The 27,160-nt window shown below is 25.8% G+C and overlaps 1 protein-coding gene across 7 annotated transcripts in view; it reads right to left on the bottom strand.

Annotated features, from left to right (window-relative positions):
• Positions 1-826: 826 nt before the first annotated feature.
• The window catches only part of LOC129607257 (uncharacterized membrane protein DDB_G0293934), a 51,132-nt gene continuing 24,798 nt past the window's right edge, over positions 827-27,160 (bottom strand). For 3 of the 7 annotated variants that reach the window (XM_055518119.1, XM_055518120.1, XM_055518121.1), the window contains 6 exons: positions 12,870-12,973; positions 11,457-11,510; positions 3,763-4,115; positions 3,541-3,684; positions 2,095-3,453; positions 827-1,353 (listed from right to left, as the gene is read on the bottom strand). In XM_055518119.1, coding sequence (XP_055374094.1) covers positions 966-1,353; positions 2,095-3,453; positions 3,541-3,684; positions 3,763-4,115; positions 11,457-11,510; positions 12,870-12,950 — 2,379 coding nt within the window. In that variant the 5' untranslated portion in view covers positions 12,951-12,973 and the 3' untranslated portion in view covers positions 827-965. Of the gene's footprint in view, positions 1,354-2,094; positions 3,454-3,540; positions 3,685-3,762; positions 4,116-4,549; positions 4,718-4,896; positions 5,530-11,456; positions 11,511-12,869; positions 12,974-23,059; positions 23,094-27,160 lie in introns of those variants that run through there. The other 4 variants (XM_055518122.1, XM_055518124.1, XM_055518123.1 and 1 more) reach the window with 4 other exon arrangements.

Raw genomic sequence — 27,160 nt, forward strand, 5'->3', positions numbered from 1 at the left:
GGAAATATATTTACACATTTTAAACCTGAATGAAATACATTGTTAAGTAACTGTTTTCAATTTGTTATAAAGCTTGGTGACACAAAATTATACTATCAAAAACAGTTTCGCGATTTACGTGAAAATGGTGACACCACGGCTCTATACAAAATGAAAATTTTAAGAAAACTAATAACAACTTGGTTGTAAAAGCATTAAAATTTTTAAATTTTCATACTTTTTATGTTGTTGAATTATTTATTTTCTAGATTTGAAATAAAAAATTCGAACAAAAGAGTCTTAAAGTTTTCACTAACAAAGGAATATAATTTTTCCTTGAAAATATTCCCATAAGAAGTTGAATTCACAAAAGTTTCAAGTATTCTAACAGCAATTATTTAAAGGAAAATGTAATATTATCCTTAGTTTACATATTAAACTGTTATGACAAAGTAATCGTTTTGTTTGTCCTTACATACTTTTTATATTGTAATTTATTACATACAAATTTATTACTATTCAATCCTCAAAATTCAACTAAATACTAATTTTTAAATAATCAATTATATAAACAAATTTCCATTGCTATTTGCTTCTAAAAGGGAAAAGAATATTTTGATATGGTTTTGATTAAAATAAATGCACAAATGATGGATGATGCATAAATTTTTTTACATAAAATAAAACTCAAATCTTTGCATAATAATTTAAATTCATTCGATTACAACTAAATTTTATTATTGCAATTTGTTAACTCTTTCTATTTTTGAGTTAAAAATAATACATAAGGTTTATAAAAATTCTGTAATTAAATTAAATTTATATGCACATTTGCAATCAAAAGGGATTTTAGATTCTTTGTCTAAATTCTCGAAGTGTTTATAAAAATAATAAAAAAAATGCAAAATTAAAAACAATTTTTTTTACAAAAAAAAAAAATATTTTTTTTCCTTTATGACAAAAATTTTGATTTAGATAATTAAATCCTAAATATGCTTATGCCTTCCTAATGATGCTGTGTGTAACGGTGATAAATTTTCAATTATTTGTTGATCATTAGCTTTTTCACTATTATGTGCTCTTTTTAATGGTCTCTTCTTATCAACATCATTGCCTGGAAACACCTCAACGGTTTGTAAACTTTGAGCACGTTGTAATGATAATCGTAATGGTTTCTTTGGTGGTGTCGGTCGTACTCTTGGCGCTACTGGCTCTGATGTATAATCGACGTTTCGTTTCGAATAAATATGTGATGTATGATTTAAATGGCCGTCATTTGTATCACTTTCAAAATCTAAACTTTTAACACTACGTAAATCATTGCCAAATTTTCGTATTTGCTCAGAACGTATGACATCTTTTCGACGTTCAATTCTAAAATAAAAATATTATACAATTAATAATAAAAATTGTTAATAATTTTTAAAATTTAAGAAATTTTAAAATATCAGTAGGAAAGATTATGCGACGCTTTTATTATTTTCAACCTTCACAGTGAGTATTGAAGCAATTGTAAACATTGGAATTTTTGTAGTAAATAAAACGAAATATTAACAACTTCCAAGAAGTATTAAGTTATTTAAGTATAATATCCAATAACTCAAAAAGCAAATGTTTCAACACTACTTATGTTCTTTAAGCATAAATTTTATAATTTAAATAATATTTTGGACATTGGAACTTGTTTTCTTTTAATTAAAATGTTCGAGTGAGAACTTTAAAGTGGAACAAGTTTAACAATTTAGGAATTATTGGTTCTTCATTAGCTCACGCTAGCATACACATAATTTTTGGGAAAGCGAAATCTTCAAAAGCTCGTAATAGATTTTCTAGCTTTTAAAAAAAAATTGAGAGATGGGGATAATCAAAAATTATAGAATAGATAGAAAGCGCAAGAAATAGTACTATTATTTAAAAGCAAGAATTTTATAACAGGAATTAAAACATGCCACAGGGTAAACCATTACTAATTTTTAAATCAAAACAGTGTAAACTTTTTTATTTACATAAACATAAATAAATAAAATTCTAATAAAATACATTTTTTCATAGAATATTCTTCAAAAAAAATTCTACAAAATTCAAATTTATGTAACGATAAAATTTAAAACGTACCCATTGTAATTCAAATGTTCAACACTGCGAGCGTGCATGTTTTCACCGTTAATAATATCATTATTAAGACCATTAATATGGTTTATACCATTGATAAGATTTTGTTGTTGATGATGTTGTTGATTGAATATTTGGTTTGCGACTTCACTAGTAATTTTACCGTTACGCATTAAACCTCTTTCCGTATATCGTTTTCGACCAGTACTACTACTTCCGTTATATTGATTATGATGATGATAATGATGTTGATACTGTGATGATAATGGTACATCGCTATTTATAGAAATTTTTGATGCTGATAGAGATTTAGATGGCATATAACTGGTTTCAGTATCTGTATGACTTCCATTCATACGATCTGAATAACCATTCTCATGAATTAGAGTTTTCGTTATATGATGGCGATGGTGATGATGATGATGATGAGAATGATTATTGTTACTGTTGCCTATATTTTGCGATGAACTTGTTTTACTAGTTGGTGTATTGAAATCTGATTTTGTATTAATTGCGGTTGTTTTTGTTGATGTTGTTGCTGCTGTAGATTTAGTTAAACTATTTGAATTTATTGTAGACAAATTACCCGTTAATTCTATTGGTTTACCACCCAATAATGTAGTGACATAATTACCACGTTGATATACTAAAGGTTTATCAATTGCAGCATTTACTGTAGATGATTTTGGCGTTGAAAAATTTGTTGTATTTGTTGTTGTGGATGTTGTTGTAGCTGCGGGCGTTAACGCTGCTGGTGATGATATATTAATACTTGTAACATGACCGTTTGTTGTTGTTGCATTTGTTGGTTGCATACATCCATTATTTGATGAAGCTGATGACATTGACGATAATGATGATGTTATTGATTCAACTGGTGACCTATTTCCATTTTGATTATTATTATTACTTTGTTTGTTATTATAATTGTGTTTAGATACGGTAGCAGCATTAGCACTTGGATGTGTTGAAGGGGAAGGTAGTGGAGGTGGTGGTGACGTTTCTTTAGCATTTTGCAATTCTCTCACTTGTTCTTCTAAATATGAAATACGATGTTGCAGACGTTGGTTATCTTCTTGTTGTTGCGCTAATTGTTGTTGTGGTAATGCTAAAGATTTTTTTCTTATTATAACCAGTTGACATTTACCAGATGTTCCAACAATTTTTTGTAATTCTTCTTTGGTTTTACATGTAATTAATTTACCATTAACTTCTAAAATTCTATCACCGCGTAATAATCCTTCACCATCTAAAGCCCATTCAATAAATAAACCATGTGATTCAGATTTTGTTATTGCAGCCCAACGGCCTGTTGTTGCATTAACTGCATGTAAACTTAAATTAATTCCTGAGGTGATTATACTGAAAAGAAATTTTTTAAAAAATTAGACAGACCAAACCCACTACAAATTTGTTTTTATTTTTATTGTTCTTATAATTATTACCAACCTATATAATGAATTTGATTCAGGTTTAGATTTATCTAATCGTGTTTGAAGCGCCCGCGCCTCTTCTACAATTGATAAAAGTTGCAATTCTTCCCGGCCAAGTGCGTATTCTAATTCGGCTTGTCTAATTCTAATATCAATGTTACTAAAATAAATAATATTAAATTTAAATCTATTATTTGGAAAATGTTATATAAAATATTTTTTTTAATTTGTAACTTACTCTGTTATATCTAATTTATCTAATGCACTTTTTAAATTTCTAATTGCAATGCGTTTATTTTCTGCATCAATTTTTAATCGTGCTATTTTTTGTTCGGCAGCTGGCTTTTCACTATCATCTAATGGTGGTCCAGTTGGTCGTGGAAGTTTACCTAAACCTAATTGTATTCTTAAATTTTGTATGACAGCTTCACGATCTTGTAATGCTGATCTAAGTTCTTTGGTTTCACCAGGTCTAGGTGATGCACGTGTACTACCATTACCATTGATAATACTGGGGCTACCCAGCGATGAACCCTTACGTCGTCTACCAGAATTGGCTGATGAACTAAGTGAAACTTCAATATTTGCCATCTGTAATAGACCGCATAAAATTGACTTAGTAAGCATAATTAAAAGCCTTTGTAATATTTTTTATTTAATTTTTCGTATTTTTTTTATTTTTAATCACTTTTCAACGTCTAAACTCAATCGAGTTAATTTATCAACTGATTCGAAAATGCGATAAAAGAAATTTTTTTTTTTTTGAAAAAAAGTAAAAGAAGAAAAACAGAAATTGAAACAAAAAGATGAAAAAAAGAACCCAGTAACTTTTTCCGCAGTCCAATTCAATTTTGTTGGGAAGCAAAATGAAAATCATAGCGATTTTACGGTATTCATTTTTATTTTTAAAATACAATATTTATGAGTTTTTTTTTCTATTTAATTCTACTATTTTTTCTATGCAATTTCTTATAAATAAAATATTATAAAAAATTTAATAAACTGCAAGAAAATAACTTGAATACCGCGGTTGGTCTCCTATCCGAGAAATTTGTATTGTTTTTTCTGTGTTAGTTAGTATGATAGAGCGCTTGATAGAGAAATGTGAAAATTTAAATGCAAATCAAATAAAAAAATTTTGAAATTTTAATTACGTTCTGCGTTCTATATCACTGATTGTAGTACGATTGTAGTGTGACTCTTAAGCTACCTATTGCAAAACATAATTAAAGTTGTAAGACACGTTACGTGTACTTTAAAAAAGTTGTTAGTTAGTAAACAAGAATTTAAATCTTAAAATGACTCTGGCATTGACCATTTTTTTTCTCATTTTTCTTGTTCTCTATTTAATTTGTAGTTAATTTAGACTTACATTAAGTATGTACGTACTTTCAATGCAATGTTGTTAGTAGAGATCAATATGAATTTATTTTTTGCTCTTTAATTTGCTTTTTTTTTTCTTTGTTTTTAATAAATGATTTTGCGGCAAACAAAGTTTTGCACTGTGTGTTCCGCACCAAGAATTTTAGTCAACTGAAATATTTTTTTTATTTATTTATTTATTATGATTGTTCATGTTATTTTTTTCTTGTATAATTTTTATTAAAAAGTTCGCTCTGCTGCTTGTTTTTGATTTTCTAACTATAATTCAATTGATTATTGCATCCATATACAAATACACATGTAGTATTAGCATGCAATGTAAATGTAGGTATGAATGAATGTGCATACGTTATGTACCTGTTTTTATACATGTATGGGCTTGTAAATTTGAGAGTGTGTTTTTCTTAGGTGATATGTTAATAATTTAGCGGTCAATTTCCATGTGAAATTAAGCTAAAAATATGTTATGTGGTTAGATAAGTAATAACAAGCTAATCGAAATAATCGAAAGGTATTTGACATAAAACAAGATTTCTATGCATAAGACGAAATATTCGGGTGTGACAAATTTGAAGTGAATAAATTATCAAACACTTAATTGTCAACAAATTTTTTTTTCAATGTTCCATGTTTTTCAATTGGCTTAAATTTAGGTATACAAGGTTTACATGTGCATGACCAGTTATAGATGGTACATGTTCGGGGATTCCTGTTCAATTTGAAAATAAATCTAGATTATGTCCGCCCCCTCGTTTCTTTTTCTTTATGCCCGTCTGATAAGGAATCACAAAAATAGGAACTTGATACAGATGCTGGTTTTAATTGGTAATCTAAATGAGAAGGTCGGTTTCTTAGATCAATAATTTTGTTCTTGTATCTTAGTTAGAAGAAAACACTTCCATTAAGCATCTTGAACTAGTTTCTATAAGACAGAGAGTTTACTATAAGCTTTACTTTAATAATTTACAACCATTAAGAGTGAAAATTATTAAAAAATAATTACTTAATTATTATTAGCAGTAATAATTGTTCGAGAATTTTAAATTCGAATTAAAAATTATTACTCATTAAAATTAACAAAATAGCTTACAAATATACAAACACATGTACATATGTGCATTTATTTTGGTTTGATGCATTTCGAATGCGATATGTTAATCATATCTTATGAATTTAGAAAATACAAAAACAAGTGGAAATACAATTTGATATTTGTATTTTTAAAATATTTAATAAAAAGAGAACAGAAAAAAATTAAATAAAAATAACCAAGATAAAAGCGTAAATTACAGGTTATTTCATTTCCCTCATAAAATTGTCTAAATACACATATAGATAAATGCAAGCAGTTTTTAAATTTAAAACGCACACTATATTTTTTGTTTGCATACTTTCAGTACAAAAATGAATGTACGTACATTGGGTTGTTCAGGTATGCAAAACTGCGAATTACATGGAGTGATGTATATTGTTAAAATATGTTAACGTATATATCCTACCAAGTCCCGGGTAGAATATATTAACAAACTTAGGATTTAATATACGATTAACACAAACCAATTTTTATTTTTTCTTTCTTCGTCAATTTGCAGTTTGTTTTAGAAACCAGCTTAAAAATTCAATTTGACCTTTAATTGACATTTATTATTTCAATAAGATCGATATCAAATCGCCAATGATTAACACAACTGACTTACAATACAACTTCATTTATTTTTTAAAACGTTTGTAAACTTTTTCTATTCTATATTTAATGGCTCGCGCGGATCACATGTTTGGCATACCTGGTACAGTGTAAAACTAAACAAAAAACTAAAGTTTGTGAATAAAAATATTTGTATCTAAACATTTACAATCATCGGGTTGGTTTAAAAAAAATGAGGAGAAAAAAAATCAATTGTAGCACGCGATAAGTTTTTTTTGTATCTTTTTTCGTTGCTTTTAAATGCTTTACTGTGTTTTTTTTTTAGCACTTTTCCAAAAAATTTGTTGAAAAAAGTGCTTATTAGTTTCACTCTGTCCGTCCGTCCGTCCGTCCGTCCGTCCGTCCGTCCGTCCGTCCGTCTGTCCGTCCGTCCGTCCGTCCGTGTGTCTGTTTACAAAACTTCTACACCCTTGAAGATAGAAAGCTGAAATTTTATATATACATAGATCTTTACTAGAAACTTATTTTCGTAGAACAAAATTTTTACCTATCTCCCCCCCTCTAGAAGTTATACCCCCGCAAAACCCTAAAAATGGCCTTTTTTAAATATTTGTTGCAATGAAACCATAAGTATTTTTGAAATTTTGCAAACGCAGAAAGGCAGCGGCTTGCTTCCCCTAGCGCGGTATACTATAGTTAAACTTTAGAAAAACAAAATGGCCGTTGAAATTTACCGTTATCTAAAGTCCTTTTTTTCCAAATTTTTGATGCCGTTTTTCTTCTAGATCCTATATTCTAGAACTTTGAAATTTTAGGGGCTTTTAGACATTAACAAATAGTTCATTTTGTTAGAAGAAATTTTTTTTCCATCTCCACCCCCTCTCAAGTTATCACCTCTTGAAAATCGTAAAATTTGAATTTTTGACACCCTATATTTCCGAAACCGCAAGCTTTTCCAAATTTTTATAAACGCAAAAAGCTAACGGTAAATTTCGTGACACTAAAAAATATAATTATTTTTCTTAACTCACACAATTAACCCTTAAAATCGAGCATTATGTTAACCCCTTTTTATGTTAATTTTTGCTTTATTTCAAAGACTGCATATATGCGTCATCCTAAATATATGCAATCCTAGTAATAGTTTTGTATATGAATGAAAATAATTTTTATAGTGTGATAGGTATACATAGACTGTATTTAAAAGCAGAATTTTCACTTGTTGAAGGGAAAAGTGCTACAATACAAACCATTGGTTTGACCCAACTTTATTCAAGTTTAATTTTAAAATTGAAAAGAACGAACATTAATTTTTTTACAACGTCTTACCAGACTTGCACTGAAATCGTTATTATTTTTCTTTATTTTGTTGTTTCTTTTCTGTAATATTAAAATCTGACAATTGCTTTTTTTACCGCAGGAACAAAAATTAAATTTTTCTTTCCAACACCACCTTTTGTTATTAAAATTTTATCAAGTGATTATGAAGTTCATATTTTATTCGTCTTAATCTCAAATCTGTTTAAAATGTAAAATACTTTTACAAAAATAAACACGTTGTGCAATTAAGATTAAATTGGTAAGTGTAGGACAGATAGTCTAATTAAATTATGAATGCCAAAAAAAGAATGAAGGCGCAGATGACGACGCCCTACAGCCTCAGCATCATAGTTCTTTAATGATTCGCTTTTTCTATGAACGTAACCTTCACTTTCTCCCAAAGAAGATGATAGTACAACCCATACTTTTAACAATCAATACTTTTGATAATGAAGAACTCTGATTGAGTGTTTGGTTTGCCTGAATCAAGAATGTTTCAAATGAAAATTTTGGAATATCCCAAAAAAAGGCATATCGCCTATGATTACAGTCGCCTAACACTTTTCAAAAAGTATAGTTCTTCGATAAGACGTCAAATAATTTTTAAAAAAATGTCTAAATACCTACGCTTATGGAAACTTTATTCGTTCTCCTATCTATACCTAGACCCCTCACAAATTGCAGTATAACAACCACCTCAAATTAAAGGATTTCATCGGGGACACAACGCCAACCCCGAACCATCTCATTCATGGGTGAACCACTCCCTCACATTCACACAATAAATGTTTCATCATTTTGTCCTCTTCCATGCAGACACGGACAACCCCGCCTTCCGACTTGCAAATGGATCATCGAGAGCTTATCTGCAGACTCTTATATTTTTTATTGCTAAATTGTCTTAGGATCAGTTTGTATAACTCCTACTTTAATTTAATCTTGTTTTATTTTCTATATATGTATATAACATAGTTGTTATGATAGGAGTTCATTGTTTGATTAAAAATTCATGTACATATATAAAATATTATTCTGGTCTTTAATTACCTGGTTGTACAACAATGACATAATAAAATAAAACATAGATTGATTGCAATTATTACTCTATTAAATAGAGATAAAAGTTGTTATAACTACAGCCACCATTGATGGAGATTTTTTGTACATGCTACTTGAATACACAATACATGTAAGTTTGACTTTAATACGTCATCGAATATACACGAAAAGTGGCCAGTAAACTTAAAATATAATAGAAAAATCAAAATATGAAATTAACTATAGCTTAATAACTTTACTATCTTATGTGTACGTATGTATTAACTATTACTATTTGTATATACTATATACTATTAACTATGTGTATATATGTACACACACAGAGAAAATATATATAATACTTATGATTAACTTAAAATTCGGAATGTTAATAATTGTGAATTTAGTTATTGTTTTTTCTTTAATATTAAAGATGATTGTTATAAATTACAGTCGCAGTATTTCTTATTTTTCGCATTTAATGTTTTATTTTCTAATTATTGAATTCAAACTCAAATATTCAAACGCAAACTTCTTTTCTTTCCATTTTTCTTTAAGAAATTATTTTAAAATTTAAAGTAATAAAGCTGATATAGAGGAAGTTAAAAATATTTACTTTTGAAGACTATGTAATGATAGTTTGTGTTTATTTAACAAAAAATTGTACATACATATACACATAACCATTATTTAACTATTATTATTATAATATATAGATAGAGAGTTATTTGACCACACAAATAATATTTTTATAGGTGAAAATAATTTCCAAAGACTTCTTTAATGACTCTTTTTTGTAAGTATCTATAAAATAGAAAATATTGTTTCTTTAAGCGTTTCTCTAAATAATTCTGTGGGAAAAAGATACAATGTGTGACATTTCCGAAATTTCAAAATCCAAAGTTTAGTGTAATCTTAGTTATGTAAATTTTTATTTAATATTTATAAAACCAATACCATTAATGGTTTATAAACGATATAGAAATAATGTGAAGTAGAAGTATGACAGCTATTTAAAAGTAAACAATAGTAACCACATAAGAATTATTTTCGATAAAAATGGAATTTTAAACTTTTAATTGTAGAAATAATTCATTAATTTTATTGCATACGAGAGAAATACAAAATTTTTAAGTTCAACTAACATTTGCCCATAGCTACCATTAAATAATTTAAATTCCTAATAAATTACAGCATATTAATGAGAAACTGCAACATTTATAAAGTTAAAAATTTGAATAGAAAATTTAACAGAAATTCAGATTCTAAAAATATATACAATTTCCAACTAAACATGTTTTGTTTTAACAATGTTTTGCATTTACTAAACCTGTTACATAAAATTCAGAGTAATCTTCTTTATTATACACAATTTCCATCAAATTATTATAACATATTGCTGTAAAATTTATTACAATATTCTTTCAAACTGAAAAATGGTATTATGGACTTCGTTTTCTATTTATAATTTCTTTATTTTCATAAATAAGAAAGTCAATCAATTGCTTATTAAATAATTATGTACATTATAGACTGTGAAAGAGGGTAGTAATGTATCGTGGCACAAGAAGGGGATATATTGTGCATTTAAGCGGATTATTACTCTCTTTTCCACTAGTTCAAAGCTCCATGATCCCTGAGTTGACAAAGTTAGAATAAAAGATTATTGAGCCAGAAACTCCTCGACTGACTGAAATCTAAGCTGATCCTTGCATATCTCCCATCTAGAGTATTTTGCTTTCTCTACAAAAAGGAATTTATAAAATAAATCATTTATGAATCTAATTTATTATTGACACTTCTCACCACTAATTTTTTAATACTCACTTCCTCAATTACTTAATTAAAACTTCATTCCTTAATTAAAATTGTTTTAATTTTTTTAATTTATTTTCATATATTTTTTTATAATCATATATTTATATGTTAAGTAAAATTTTCAAAGTACAGTGATTTCTAAAACAAAATGACTAGTACATATAGAAATTAATGTTGAAAGAAGGTGCTTACTCATAACAGATTTAAAATTTCAACAGACAACACCTTATAATATTCAAATACCTTATAATATTCAAAATTATATGACTTTACACAGATATGCTTTGTGAAATCGTAAATGTAATTTGACCGATTTATTCTTTTCTACAACATTTAACTGGTTTTCATTGATGGCTTGATTATTTTAATCGACAACTTCATTCTCCTTTGAAAATGAAATTTTATTATGCGCGCGTATTAAAAATTAAATTTCATTTCAAAATGTTGCAATGCTCTCAAGTTTCTTTATAAGATTCTTAAAAATATGTCATATTAAATTTAATAAAATTTATTTATTTTTTAGGTTTTTAGGTAAAAGCGGTTCTTTTTTTTTTAACAAATTTATGAACAAACAAAGAATGGTGAAACTTGAATTGAATTTGTCATCTTTCTACAAGATTGTAGTAAACTATGGATTGGATCACGTTATCGTTTTAAATATGAAATAATGCGCTTATTGCACTATCACTCTTTTAAAAAAATTATAGGGTATATTTTTAGGTTCTTACCTTGGCCTCGAGATTTTCTAATTGAGACATCCTTGGTTTTGGTGATAATATAGTCTGAAAGAAGAAAGTTAAACATTTTTCATTTAGTAAATTAATTAAAAAAATATTGAATTTATAAATATTTTAAAAATATTTTTAAAAACTGGCGAAGCATATAAATTAATGCTGCATAAGATTCGTATCAATTCCACTTAGCATCATCATTTTAACACGTTTAACTACATTTAATTTAAAAAAAAAATATTAAAAATTAATGACACAGCAGATGCACTAGCGCAGCAGATTTTTTCTTTTAATCAAGAGCACTTTGATTTTATTATTAAACCAAATTTAATTTTGTTCAAGATGGCAAATTGAATATTATAAAATTTTTATTTGGTTTTCCCACAATATTGAATGTGTTGAATTTCTGAATTTTAAAAGTTGATTGACCATTGGTACTCATTAATTACGTATCATGTGAATAAAATGTATCTGAACTTTACTCGTAATCAGCATGAACATAAAATATCATTTCATTTATTAGATTATCCTGAATATTAATTTTTTATAACCCTTCATTTTTATTGTGTTACATAGTAGTCCAATGTATCCTTACAAAAACAATTTTTTTTTTCTTCTACATGTTACAAATATGAGTATGTACACACATATATTTTTTTTAATTGGGTTTCAAATTTTTATTCCTTAAGAGCGTTTTCGGTATAAATGTGCTATGAAATACGAAAAATTTGAATTGACATGTTTTTAAAATATGGAAGAGGAATTTTTCGAATTTAATATTTCTTTTATGCTTATAAACATACATATTATGTGATTCTATAGTGTAACTAAGAAACTGGTCTCACACAATTACATTTAAAAAAAATGATCTTAGAACACGAAAAACTACAAAATTATTTTCTATAAATACTGAAAAAGAGTTTATTGCCCTCTCATAAAATATGAAATATTAAAATTCATATGCACTACGTTACTTTTTATGCAAGTTTTAAGACGCTTGGAATTCCAACTCACCCTTTGTAAAATAAATTAAATTTTAATAAAAAGAGAAACTGCTCATTGCCTATAATTACAGAGAAAACAAGGGGAACTTTAAATAGTTCCTTAGAAATTCTTACAAAAATTTTGTGTTTCATTGCGTTTGTAAGATTTAATTTCTATATTCCAATAAGAATTCGTAAGTCATAGATGAAGTCACTGCTGTAAGACAATAAGATCGTAATGAAATTAGAATTAATTATTAACATTTTCATTTAAAATACCGGTTTTTTTCCGGTTTAGTTTATAAAATTTCTGTTTAAATTCAATAACTTAATTTTTTTCCATTTATGCATTAATTCTCGATCGTTTTAAAATATCTATTTTGTTGCTAATTAAGTACTTAAATCAATAGAATTTAATTCAGCATACCATTGATGTTGATCTCTCTTTTGGAAATCCTCGTAAATGAGGATAATGAACTGGTTCGCTAAGAACACTTCCCGTATCCATAGTCCTTTACATAATGAGTGTAACTAAAAATAGAAAACAAAATAACAAATTAGATATTTGAATACCTTCAAGTGAAATATTGATTAAATATGAAAAATTTTATAAAGGTGTATTAATCGACGCCGGTAAAATAGTACAAAACCCTATTCCAATTTTTTTTTGACATCGCTTGTTTCCATTTGTGTGGTCTGTCGTTCGTTTTTAACAACGGATATCGTCCGCCGTTTTCGTTCTCAGCTTTGGTTCTGCCTTTACCCTTGCGCACATAATGATTATGCTATTTCAAAATATTTTATTTTTCGACCCTTTCTTTAGAAAAATAAACGAATTTTCATTTTCGATTAAATTTTTCTTAATATTAATAAAAAAATCTTTTTAGCAAGCAGAAAAGACATGAAGCAACTAATGCAACCCACACTGAGCCAACCATTGTAAGGCATACTATATAATGCTCAGAAATCTTCTTGGATACTCGTTTATACATATACATATGTACATATTTATCTGTTATGTGAAAGCAATTTCTGTAATCCAGACTAAGACTTAATTTCCATTACTTATTATCTTCAATCAATGAACCCATGAGTTTAAAAAGACAATTTCGAAGTAAAAGAAATCAATTTGCTTCATTTATTTTTTTGTTTTTCCTATACAAACTCTGTGACAAATAAAGTTGATTGAATCGCTAAAACAATTTTCTTTAACTATTTTTGAACAAAAGGCTCAACTTTTTTCAATCTATTGAAAATTTTATTGATTTTATCATCAAAAATTTTTATAAAGCTTCTTTTTATTTGAAATTTAACTTTCTTTCCTAACTACATACATATTTGTTTTTTTTTTCTAATCCACATAATCCCATAGTATTAACGCAATTTTTCGGTATATTGACTAACCTACCTACACACTAAATTTTATACTAAATTATTAATATAAAAGAATTTTTCAACAATATTTCAAAACTTTTATAAATTATTTAACAATAGAATAGAAAATAAATTCAATATTTACTTTTTAATTGTAAATGTGGTTATAGTTAATAAAATTTATGATCTTCACTTCTCAAATATATTGTTAAAGAACTTTTGTAAATGTAATTTCTCTTCTCAAAAAGATTCTCGCGATCTTTTAAATATTTTGTTAAAATTATAATCCAATGATCCAAACAAAACTAAAAAATTGGCCGCGGAATATTTATACAATTTGGTTTTGTTCCCTTTTTCTTTTTTCTTTGTTGCGTACAATACCTTTTACAAAATTTCAATAATCGGTCCGCCACACTCTGCACTCACATTCAAACAAATAATTATTTTTTAAACAATCTTTAACTTTTCTTTTATAAAATTTCTTCTATATTATTAAATACAATAGCAGTATTTGTACATATTCCTAAACATTCGAGTTAGTTACCATCTTTTCCATAAATTCTATATAAAAAAAAACAAAGAGTTTGTAATTGCGTGGGCATAAACAAACGAAAAGATTCTTTTACTCTCCTTTATTTATATCTACAGCTCGTACATATTAGAAAATTTTTTATTAACTTTTACCATGTAAGAGTTATAAAATGTTATTGTTTTTTTTTCTGTTCATAGACCAAAAGAATACTCAGTCGATCCGATTCAAATGAAATTTAATCGCTTTAAACATAACAATAAATGAAACATAAAAAACAACAAAAAAAAATATAAGAGAATTTACTTTAAACAAGTTAAACAACCCTTCATTGCCTTAAAATCTATACTAATAATGCTTAAGGCTATTCTATAATATTTTGTGGCCGTTTACTTTAATCCAAAGCATCAGAGACTAATATAACTTTGTGTAACCAAACTATTACATTGTTGTATCGCATGCAACAAAGTATCAACAATAAAAAGCAATGGACTACTATTTATGTCTGGTTAGAAAACAACAACAAAACAGATTTATCTAAGTTCATTCACAGATGGCATGGTGAAAAACTTACATTTTATATTTTTGTTGTAAAGATCATTCAAAAGTTATCCGCCCTCTAAAAAAATAAAAACACGCATATTTCTACTTTATGTGTATATAGAGAATGTAGATAGAGAATTTATAGATAGTAAAAACTATATATGTGTATGATGCTCATTTTTTATAGTACAATTATTTTCAATGTTTATTTAAACTCGATATGAAATTCAAAGTCGTGTAAATAATTTTTATAAATAGCCGAACTAACTCACTGTCGCGTGGAATATTTTTTTTTAAAATCGACATTTGATACTATTAGTTATGTAGCTAAATGCTTTTAAGTTCATAAAAACTTACTCAAGTATTTAAGTAACGTATATTATACATAATTATGTAAAAATATTCGAAATTTTAAAAAAATTATTCTTTAAAATAACATGACGCGTCGTCGTCGTCTTTATCACAACAACCATTTGACTGCACTATAATTATTATAAGAGAAGTTACTCAACTTTCTTATAAAACGTTCTTTTTTCTATATTTTTTTATTTACAAATTTTGTTTACTTACAGCGTTATTGTAAATAATGAAACAAAAAATAGATGAAATTGAAATTTTTGTTACTTAGCCTTGTTGTATGATTTAATCCAATGTAGTCTAGATGAAATCTAGGTGAATTATTTTTAATACTTGAAGGCATGAAATTTTAATTTGTTTTAAAAAAAACTACAGATTCAAGTGTTGTATAAGCTAGAACGCCATTGTAATAAATCAAAGAACATGTGGTCAAAGTTATGAATAGAATGAATTGCTCTTAATCATAAAAATATTCTAGCTAATTGAATTGAATTTTGAAAATCTAAAGTATTTTAGATTCAAAATTGGTTGTTAAATTGTGGTTAATATTTTAGAAAAGCTGCATTCCATAAAAATTTCAATAATATTTTACACATATCCTAAACTAATAACAACAAGGAAAGAATAATTCAGGAACAACATCGAAATTTGATCAAATTTGGAATTTGGGTGTATTAATTCAAGTTGAGTCAAACAATTTTCGGCAAACCCAGGAGTGTGTTAAATAGCTCCTTTCCTTTTAAAGAATCACTGACTCATAATTTGATGTAAGTTTTGAAAAATAAAATTTCACAAGTTAAAAGAACCAAAATTTCCAGATTAATTCACTTAATTTTTTCTCCAATCCAATTATCTTAGTGTATAGTCTTCATTATCTTTTTTCCAATTATTTAGAATATCCTTCAATAAGTAGGTGACTGCAATATTAAATTTGTGTTATTAGATTCAATAATTTCAATTTTCTATTTTGCATTTCTTTAACAATATTAAAATTACAATTATTTTAACATTGCGTCAACACTGAATAAATTTATTTATTCGTATATATGTATGTATGTGTATATAAATTAATAGAGTATAAAATTTGATTTTAAAATAAATAATATTATTTATTTAAATAATATTAAAATATTCAAATGAAACAACCAACATACAAAAATTGGAATATTAAAATAAAACAAAAAAATAAATGAAATTCAATAAATCACGATTAAAATCTTGTGTACCAAATCAAAATATAATGTTATATATATATAATATGTACATATGTAAATTTTATAATGCTTATGTATAATAATGTAATAATGAAAAAACAAACTGTATCATAATTATTGCTCCATTATAAGCAAAACACAACTTTTTACGATAATTTTAATAATCAAAAAAATTTTATTGTTGCACCTTCATTTGTGCGTGAAAATCATCATTGTAAAATTACGCGGAAGACTACATATTTTGTATTTTATTTGTATATACGACTATATACATTTTAATATTGAATTTCAACTGAACGAATTCATTTTTTTTGTGATTTTTCTAATAAAAACAACATTTTTAAATTAAAGAAATCGAAAATATTCAATGGTCATTCAAAATTCGTCTTTGTGAAACACAACAAAAAAATTTTCGATTTTCATTGATTGATTGATTTAATTTTCGATTTTTTATTTTTAAATTCACTCTTATTTTTTATTTTATTTGACTGTTTTATTAAATATATGAAAAAAAGTAATATAATAATAAAAATGAATAAAAAATTAACAGAATTCAATAAATTTCGGATTCAATCATTTTTTCGAAGAGTCAACAATGATGCCGATTTCATAAAAATTCCACCTTTGAAGATTTTTCAAGAAAATCTTAATCGAAAGTGAAACCATTAATTTTTGTTTCTTTTCGTTTTTTATTTAATTGTTTGTTGCCGCACGAATAAATTCACTTTTTAAAATAAAATTCGTAATCACTTTGAAAATAATTTTGAATAAAAAAATTAATAATAAAAACAAAATGGTTTTTTTTTTTTTCATTATTATGCTAATTTTAAACATGAACATTAAGTGAGCAGCAGCAATACCTCGGCGCTTTCAATTTTTTGACTCTAAAAATGCCAAAAAGTAAAGTGTGTACACATTGTAAAAAAAAACAAAACAAAAATGTTTTTTACTCATCAATAACACTACAATTAAATTCAGTGATTTTCTAAAATAAAATTTAAGTCTATACATACACGTATACATATGTATGTACATATGTGGTACAAAATATGCAATATATAATAAATTTTTTTATTATTTTTTAGGCTATTTAAATTAAGAGGGTACATAAAGTGATTAACCTCCGGCTTTCGATTCGTTTTGTTTTTTTTTTTTTTCGATTAATACAATTAAAATGTTTCGATTTATCGATTATTTACAAAATAGAATTGAAAAATAAAAAAAATAATAAAATGTTAGGAGAGTTATAAATAATGTAATTTTAACAATAGCCCAATGTATAGAGAAGTAGTAATTATTATTATTGCAGTTTTTCTATTAAATATAAAAAATATTTCTATTATAATTTTTTTCTGTTTAAGGAATCCAACCTTAAATTTATTTAATTTTTTTTGTTAAAAAATCAAAATATATTTGTAGATGCTTGTCCATAATACATTAATTTGAATAGTTCAATTCTCTGCCGTATATACAAGAAAGGCACAGCATAGTATAAAATATGTACAAAATGCTTTTATGAATTGATAATAAGCGCATTTTTTTAATTTTAAATTAACATTTTAGTATCTTTACAAATTGTGAAAAGTTATTGTGTGAGAATTTCATTGAGTTTCAGGTATTCCAATTTAGTTAGGTATGGCAAATGTTATGTATAAATTGAAAAGTAAATAGAAATCAAACAGTGAAAGTGACACTGCAATAATTTGAAATGACAAATTACAATATGTATTTTGATATAACTATATTTATTCTAATACACTAATTCCGGAGACAAAAAAATTGGTCTATTAAGTTGAACTATAAAGTAAAGTAGATTGGTCTAGTAAATGAAGTCAGTGTATGGATAAGTCGGCCAATCATTTAAGTCGGTTAGTCATTATAATTAATCACTTTAAAAAAAAACAAGCTTCTCAATTTTCATATAACTAGACTGCCTTCGAAAGCAACTTCAGTGACCACTTTATGTTATAACCGCATGGTAGCCCTATATAGAAGCCGAAAAATGACAGATTGAATGAGCAATAAGTATTCATAAACCTAATAATATTGTGTATGCAGTAAAAATGTGTACATATGATCACAAATTTTTTTAAAATCGTATTTAATTTACTAAAGCGTTTTCTACTAATTTGAGATTTTTTTCACTTTATTTCACTTTTTTTCATTTGATTTAATAATATCCTCTTGGCTTCTAAAATTAATTTCATAATCCACACTTAAATATCGATTTAACTTAAAAAATGATAATAAATCACAGAATTATTTCATAATGAATATTTGCTTAAGCTACATTGTTACTTATTAATTTAAAAAATACATTAGTTTCTTATAATAACCACCATTAAACATAGTTAAGGCATTAGATGTGAAATTTTGACAGATTGACATAATAGTAAACAAAAGAATAAGACATTGAATTGAAAATGAAATTTTGTATAGCAAAAATAACGGTCAACAAAATTAACAAAATTAAAAAAAAAATTTTGTGTTATGCAAAACTAAAAAAAAAAAAAATTTTTTAAACTAACGTTAATATTTTAAAAATATTGTAGACCTTTATTATAAAAATTGTGTATAATACCTGCATTATGTCACAATTAAAAATAAAATATTTATGTATGCTAAGTTTGACAGATTTAATCAAAAACAATATTATGTACATAATTACATAAGCACTAACATTTCATTGTTAGTTAGAACCAACATCCTTTCTTATACCTTTAAGTTAAATTCAGAAAGAGTTGTTGAACTGAGCCCAATATGTTCAAAATAAAAATGCGCAATTCAAGTACATACAAGCTATAAAAACAGTACAATCCCTGTACTACATTATATGATTGTTCAAAGAAACTACATAAATGAATGTTTACTTGTTCCAGTAAAGTACAATCTACACGTACATATCTTCTTTCAAATAAAAGAAAATGTATTGTTCACAAATATTTTTGAATTATAAAATATTTTTTCCTAAAATTTCTATCTACCGACATACACTCGCACTTTTTACATTTATAGAATTTTTTCTCCTACAAATGATTAATGCAAATTATTGCTTTATATTTTTGCTTTCTTCTGTACATGAGATTTATATTTGATAGAAACATTAAAATACCGTTAATAAAACATAAACAATCAATATAAAATTATGAGTGGTAATAAAACGCCTCATGGGGTGCGTGTATTTTGTATTATTTTGAGAAATATGTATAGTTAAAATTAGTCAAATAATTTACTTAATAGCTTATGAAAAAAAAAGCTTGAATATTTTTTAAAGCTTCGCTTATTGTGAGCATTGGAAAAAAAATCTAAAATTCGCCACCTTTATTTGTTGGATTACCTAATCCCATTAATAACCAAACCATATGTGACTACGAGATTTGCCAATTCGCTGACTATTCTTTTGTTTTCTATGGATATTGTTAAAACTTAATGATGGCCTATTAAATGTAAATTTTGAAATTATATGATTCATTGTTGAAAGTATGTATAAATCAAAAAACAATAAAAAAATGTGTTTAAAATATACATAGGTGTTTCAAGCAATTATAGTAATTTCATTTATTTTTTTAGCCAAACAAAAAAATACTTAATACGACCACTAGATGGAAAAAAACCATGTTGAAAATTACATTAATAAGGGAGCAAAGTAAAAAAAAAAAAAAAACTTTTATTTTCCGTTCTAGTAAATCAATTTTCAATTTCAGCAAAAAGGAATTTTTGTTTAATTGATAAACAAAGAAAATTAATGAGAAAATTCATCAGGGTTATGACGACATTAAACTTCCATATTTGCTTTAATCTTTCAATTTTACAGAATGTATGAAAAAGCTGCAAATTAATTAGAAAAAATTTTTTGCAGTTTGTATAGACAAAATTAACACTTTTGAAATGAGCCAAAACATTAAACGAAATTGCACATTGCCACATTTTCGACAATTTAAACAAATTTTTTTGTTTTATATTTAGTGGCGAAAATCATTGACGCGAAACTAATTAAGAGACTTCTCTACCTCTTCTATCCTTTTACGGATACGGAATTTCTAATAAAACTTACAAATATTTCAATTCTAAACTAAAATTGCATTTGAATTACTGCAAAGTCTATATTATGTGGTTAATTAACTAAATTTCTTTACTCTCTATTATAAAAACAGATTCCAAGAATTTTTTTTATTTTAAACTTATAAATAATTAGCATCAAAAAAATAAAGAATCTCTTTTTCACAACACATATGTATGAAATAGCATTCAAACAAACTTACAATTATGTACGATCCATGTTCGAAGTGCATTCAGTTTAAAATTTATTGTATGATACTAACGTAGAAAAATTTTTTGAGTTCAAGTTGTAATTCAATTTCACTGCTCTCTTAATACAAATTTCTGTAACTATTTTATAATTGGTCTTGAATAATTAAATAGGAAGGGAAGGATTTCTGTTAAAATGAATTCAATACATATAACAAGAGTACTAAATTTTCAAAAAATGCATCGAAAATATTTTTTACCATAAACTATTTTTAGAAAAAATTAATAATTTAATTTTTCCTTTAAGAACTTCCGCCATTCCTGAACTTTGAAGATAAAATGCAAAAATATTTTTATCCAAAAATAAACTTTTCGTAGTTGTTACGAGTACTTTTTGTTTGCAGTTCATTTCTTTCATCTCATAATTTTTTAAAGCACCAGCCACTGCAGGAGACCATCAATAACACTATAAAATAATTTTCCTTTACTTTTTCTATACATAGGCTTAAGTGTATTTCATATGTAATAGTGAAATACAAAATTAAATATTCCGTTTTGTTTTTTTTTCAACACACCTCATTCAGCCTACAATCTAACGTATGCTAATTATAGATTAACAAGTAGATAACATCAAATTGTGCAATTCACGTTTTAATTACAATTAAAATAAAAATTGTCATCTGATGTTTTTACATAAATAGTCTCGTATTTTGTTTATTATTCTAAGGTTTGACGTGTCAAATTTGTTAAGAAGGCCGCTCTGTGTAATACGTACAAAAAGTATGAAAAAAATAAATTAATATTTTACGAGGGAGTAAAAATTCAATGAACAATAATTCATAAGAAAATATTTTGTAAATAGATAAATACATAATTATTACATACCTATGAAGTATGTTTAAGTGTTTATAGACCTCAATTATATTTCAAATTAAAGGTTTTAATATATTAATAAAATGGAAATCCTCCGTCGCGACATGACAATTCAACAATAATCAAAAAATTTTCTAAACGGATTTTTATTGCTTTTATATATTAACTTTTTACACACCTCTTTCATTTATACAATAAGTATTGTTAAAAAAAATTTAAATATACCTAGCTTAAATTAAATTATATAATTAATATTAAAAATTTTTTTAAGTTATTATTGGGTTTATAAACGCAATTTTAAAGCTGAAATAAATATTAGTAAATTCTAGCAAAGCTACTGTAAAATGTTCAAATTTGAGAACATTTTACATGAATTCTAAAATACATTTAATTGACTGCAGACATTTAGCTCTTGTGCTTCGAATTTGTCGTCTTGAAAGTACATAAGACAATGGTCGCTTTGGTTGATTTATAAATCGCAATTTAAGAATTTTGTAACAAATGTAATATAAATTATATAATGCATGAAAACTCAAATTGTATATGTACCAATTGTACATAAAACTATAAAAAGAATAAAAATTAACTTAAAAAAGAACAGACACTAAAAGTTCACATAAAAAAAATTAAAAGTATTTTTTTTATTATGAAAGTTGAGATATGCAAATTTTCCCATTGTAAAAAATAAACAAGATTAACGTTATCTATATTTTGTGGAAGCATTTGTGCTTGTATTTGAAAGAATAATGCTTAAAAGAGCATAACATAGAATATCTTTTTTATGGAAATTTTTCATGTTTATTTAATTTCAGTCTAGAATAGTTCTAATTCTACAAAACAAATACTCAAAAAATAAACTTCATTTAATATTTAGCTCTATTTCCTTTATGATTTTATCTGGAAAAAAATATACAGTTTATAATTGAAAATTCTGAAAGAAAGGATTTAGAAAATATTTTTGTAAAATTTGAACTAAATTCATTAAATCTCTTAAAAATATTTTAATCTACATACAAAGAAAGTTGGCATCCACAGTCTGTTAAAAAATTTTTGTTCCATTTAAAATTTTTTAGATATTTTTACATGTGTATGTAGGTAGGTATATAATTTGGAAACTGTCCTACAGGTTTTGATACTTTTTTTAAGCATTTTCCGACTTATAGTTTTATTAGTTTTATGTAAGCTAACTAACAAAAGGTTAATTTATTTCCTTGGGAAATTGGTAAATTTGCGAAATTTGAAATGTTTTGCGGCAAAGTTAAGATAGGTAAATTTCGAATACTTAAATAAGTACAATGAGAATCTAAGTCTTTAGTACTGAATAGCCGGAACGCAATCAAATTCAAAATATTTAAATGAAACAACAATAGAAGACATTAGACATAACAAAATGCAATTACCTTGCCTTTTAGTACAGTTACATGGAAAAGAAAAGCATGTACATATGTACTACGTAACCTATAGTTGGTTTTGACTTACCCATTTGAATATGATTGGTTTAGCTAACTTGTTCAGCCCACTTGAAATTCGGAATTGTGCAGCATCAAGATCACCCGATTCGGGTAAAAGAACATTTGAATTCATTTAATCTTCATCATTATAAATTACATTATCACTAGAACAATCCCAATATGCAGTACGTACTTATATGGCAAAAATATAGCACGGTTATTTTCAAAATTCAGGCAAAACTGGAACTCTTACGAAAATTTCTTTAATTGCGTTTATTTATAACATCCTGTTAGACATATGTTGTTTTGTTTATATTTTATGTTGGCTATTAAATTAAATGATCTTCATAATTTATAGCTTTTTCAAATAAATTTCATTTTAAAATTATTTTTCCTCTCATAATTTAATCCCATTGTTTTATTGTAAATTTAGATAAGTTTTTTTAGTAAACAAATTTTTAGTTTTCTTGTATTTTTCTCACGAGGCCGTTAAACAACTTCTTATTTTTCTTTCTTTTAGATGACAATCACCAGTTCCTTCACACATTTTTTCATATTTATCGTGTTTCTTTTCCAAAAGAAAATGTAATATGAAAACTACATGTAACTGTACTTGCTATTGTAACTGTTATGCATTTCTGTTATCTACAATTACAATATTTTCGATAAAATAAATTATACAATATTCAGAAATAAAAAAAAACCGTGAAAAACATTATAAATTGAATTTAAGACATTTCAAATTTGTTTTTGACAAATGGTTTTAAATTTGACATGACACATTGGACTATTATTACGACAATGTAATCAGGGTTGCCATCGAACGATAATAGAACATCAATTTCTATAAAAAATGTTACCAATCCCAATTCCTAAGCGCACAGAAATGTGTTTTCGTTAAATACTTCATCTATTGCACCTTATCTCGTTTTGCTATTCCATGCAGTCAATAATAAAGAAAATCGGAAAAAATAACTAATGTGATACATCTTTTTTGACAAATCCCAAAAATTTTATTTACTATATCTGAAAAAGAAATTCTTTAGTTATGCCTTTGGCGGCTTGATTGTTATCTCGCTTTTTTAATGGCTGAATGCGAACAATGCAATTGAATAACACGTAAACGACCGAGAAGAATTTTTCCATATTCCAAAATTATTAGAAAATTTGGTAACGATTAATTTGGCTTTTTTATTAAATTTTAATTCAAAAGGAAATAAAAATGGGGATACACGGCTTGGTTAGTGAAAAAATGAACTAAAGTTAAAAGAGCGTAATCTGTTAACAATTTTTTGTTTTGTATTTAAATATGGAAACTCTAAAATTTTGATTTCAAAAAATTAGAAATTCTATGGGAAATTCGCATTAAAAATCAAGTTATTAAGCTACAAATGCTACAACTTTTAATACAAAATAAATAAAATGGTTGCCTTAAACACAACATGCAATATAGTACTATTTTACACGCAACACTATACGGCAGTGTAAGTAACAATAAAAACTAAGAATTCATTATGAGATTCCATATTTTATTGTTTTTTGCGGTGTTATCCCCGTCGTGCATGTATTAAAGATTTTGTTTTCATTTAGTACAATTCAAACCATTTCAAATTTTACTTGTAATGAATTTAATAATATTATCTTTTAAATACGCACAACTTCTTACACCTATTTATAAGAAACAGAATTTAATTACATTTTTAATTGAAAATGAAACATATGTAATATATGTATATGTTCATGTACGTATTATAATATGCGAATTGTTGACATAAAATAATTTAATAATTGATTGAAAAATAAGGGTACACTCACCCTACAAAGCGATGCCACGAGTTTACTTTTATAGCCATTATTGCTCAATTGAATTAACTGACAGAACTATTAATTATGCGAATTTGTCAAATACTTATTAAATATTCGTTGATCTGAAAGAGAACCATATTAAAATTTTAAACATAAAAGGTAAAAGAAAATATTTCAAATGTTCAAATCAAAAATTTCGGAGCCTTTTATTTTAGATGTCCATATATATTCACATAGCAAATCTCATGTGCCTTTAGCTCTTAAACATGATTTAAAAGCTACAATAAAAAAATAAAAGTTATATTTTTTTTCAAGAATTTTATTTTATTAAAATATATTTTTCTTTAATTTGAAAAAATGTAATCTCAAAACTTAATATTTTGAATTATTTTTACATTGCGATTAAAAATAGCCAGACTAACCACAAAATAAGTTCTCTTCGACTCTTAAGATTTAGCAAAAGCAGTCGATAATGAATCAGTAATGAACTATACCAGCAATAAATTATTGCAGTTAAAGTACTGCTTATTTTCTATTTTTTCATTAGAGTATTAAAACTACATACTTGGGAATACGAGAAAACATTCGAAAAATTTTGTGAAAGAAAGTACATACTTATTAGAGTTTGTATAAATTAAGTATTTTTCTGGTTTCTGTTAATTTAAAACGTAAAACATAAGTGATGTAGTGCCTGTATCTTAAGCTGTTATGATTGATTGCCTTTTCTGTTTAGAAATTATGAAAATTTTATGCGAAAATGAGAAAACAAAAAAAAATTATAAGAAGGATGCGAAAGTAAATCTGTGAATCACAGCAATAATATAGCATAGCATTCATAATAGATGAATGTGAAAATAAATTTTTAAGTGAAGGGAGGATTTATTTTTATGAAAACACTTCTGAAAAGTAATTTGTCATTTTTGTAATTGAAAAAAAGTTATAAATTTTTTTATTTTCAGTACAAAAGGTAAATGAACTTGTCTAATTAAAAATTTTTGTTACATTTGCATACATAAAATGGCGACAGATTTTGTAGCCTACAGAATACAGATTTGACAAATTCGAAAATTGAATGCACCCACAACATGTTTTATAATCTTAGCCTAAGAAATACATGAATTAAAAGGCGCTTAAAATGAGATTTCTCTAAAATTAAAGGAAAATTCGACTGAAAAAAAAGAATACAAACATATAGATAGCGCGGCATATTTCTGGTTTAACAAATTAACCGATTTAATTAGTGAACTAAAAACAGATTCCATAATCACGATCTCCAACAAGTCACACTCACTAAAAATACATTATATACAGCCACAGTACGAGGATAGATTAAAAGTGCGCAGTAGTATCTCTACTCGAAAATTGGTGGTTCACCTTATTACAATAGTTACGAAGTTTATTTTTGAAATTCATCCCTATCATATGTAAATATATAAATCACCCATATGCAAATATATACATATGTATGTAGATTATGAGCAAAACAAAATACAATAGTTTGAAAGTATGTAGGTATCTAGGTACCTACCTAATAAGAACTTATAAAATTTACTAACTTTAAAAAAATTAAATTACCTTAAATTTTATTTGCTTTATTACAATTTTATCCATAAGGTCGAAATGTTATCAATATACTTATACTCCCTGTCTTTTTTTCACAAACTTATTACATTTCCTTGAAATTTAAGGGTTCGTTGAAAATAACGGACTTCTTAATTTTACCCTTTGTATTATACTTTATTATTATAGTTTATTATAAAAACAAACTCCTTTTACAAAAAAAAAATTTCTTTTTCCCATTAAATTAAATGAAAACGGCTTTATTTCCATTTCCTTTTCATACCTTTATCCTGTATTAATCAAGCCAAGTTTTCGTAATTACAAAAGAAACCATTATAATTTTCTTATTTTATTCTTATTAAAGTTAATTAATAACATTTTTTACTTAATTTTACATTTATTCCTGCGAATTTTACATTATTCAAAGGATGCAAGAATCAGGAAGCGGTCATGTCAAATGTCAATTACAAAATAAAATTAATCGTTATAAGTAGTAGTTAAAATTAGTTGTGCATATTTGAGTAGTTCTTCTAAGAAAACAATAACACGGATGATAACAATTTTATAACTTTAATAATATGTAATGTGCTTTAATAATTCAGCAAAATGCGTACATTCATCTAAACAAATATACCAGTGTTCAACAAATTCATATACGAGTAAGAAACAATATCAATTGTTGGTATTTGGTAAATATAGGAGTTTTTTGTATTTTTAAAGAAATATTGAGGAAATAAATTCCTTTAGATACTAATCAGAAATA

This window comes from Condylostylus longicornis, unplaced genomic scaffold (assembly GCF_029603195.1).
Source record: "Condylostylus longicornis isolate FDR11 unplaced genomic scaffold, ASM2960319v2 ptg000027l, whole genome shotgun sequence".
Lineage (NCBI taxonomy): Eukaryota > Metazoa > Arthropoda > Insecta > Diptera > Dolichopodidae > Condylostylus > Condylostylus longicornis.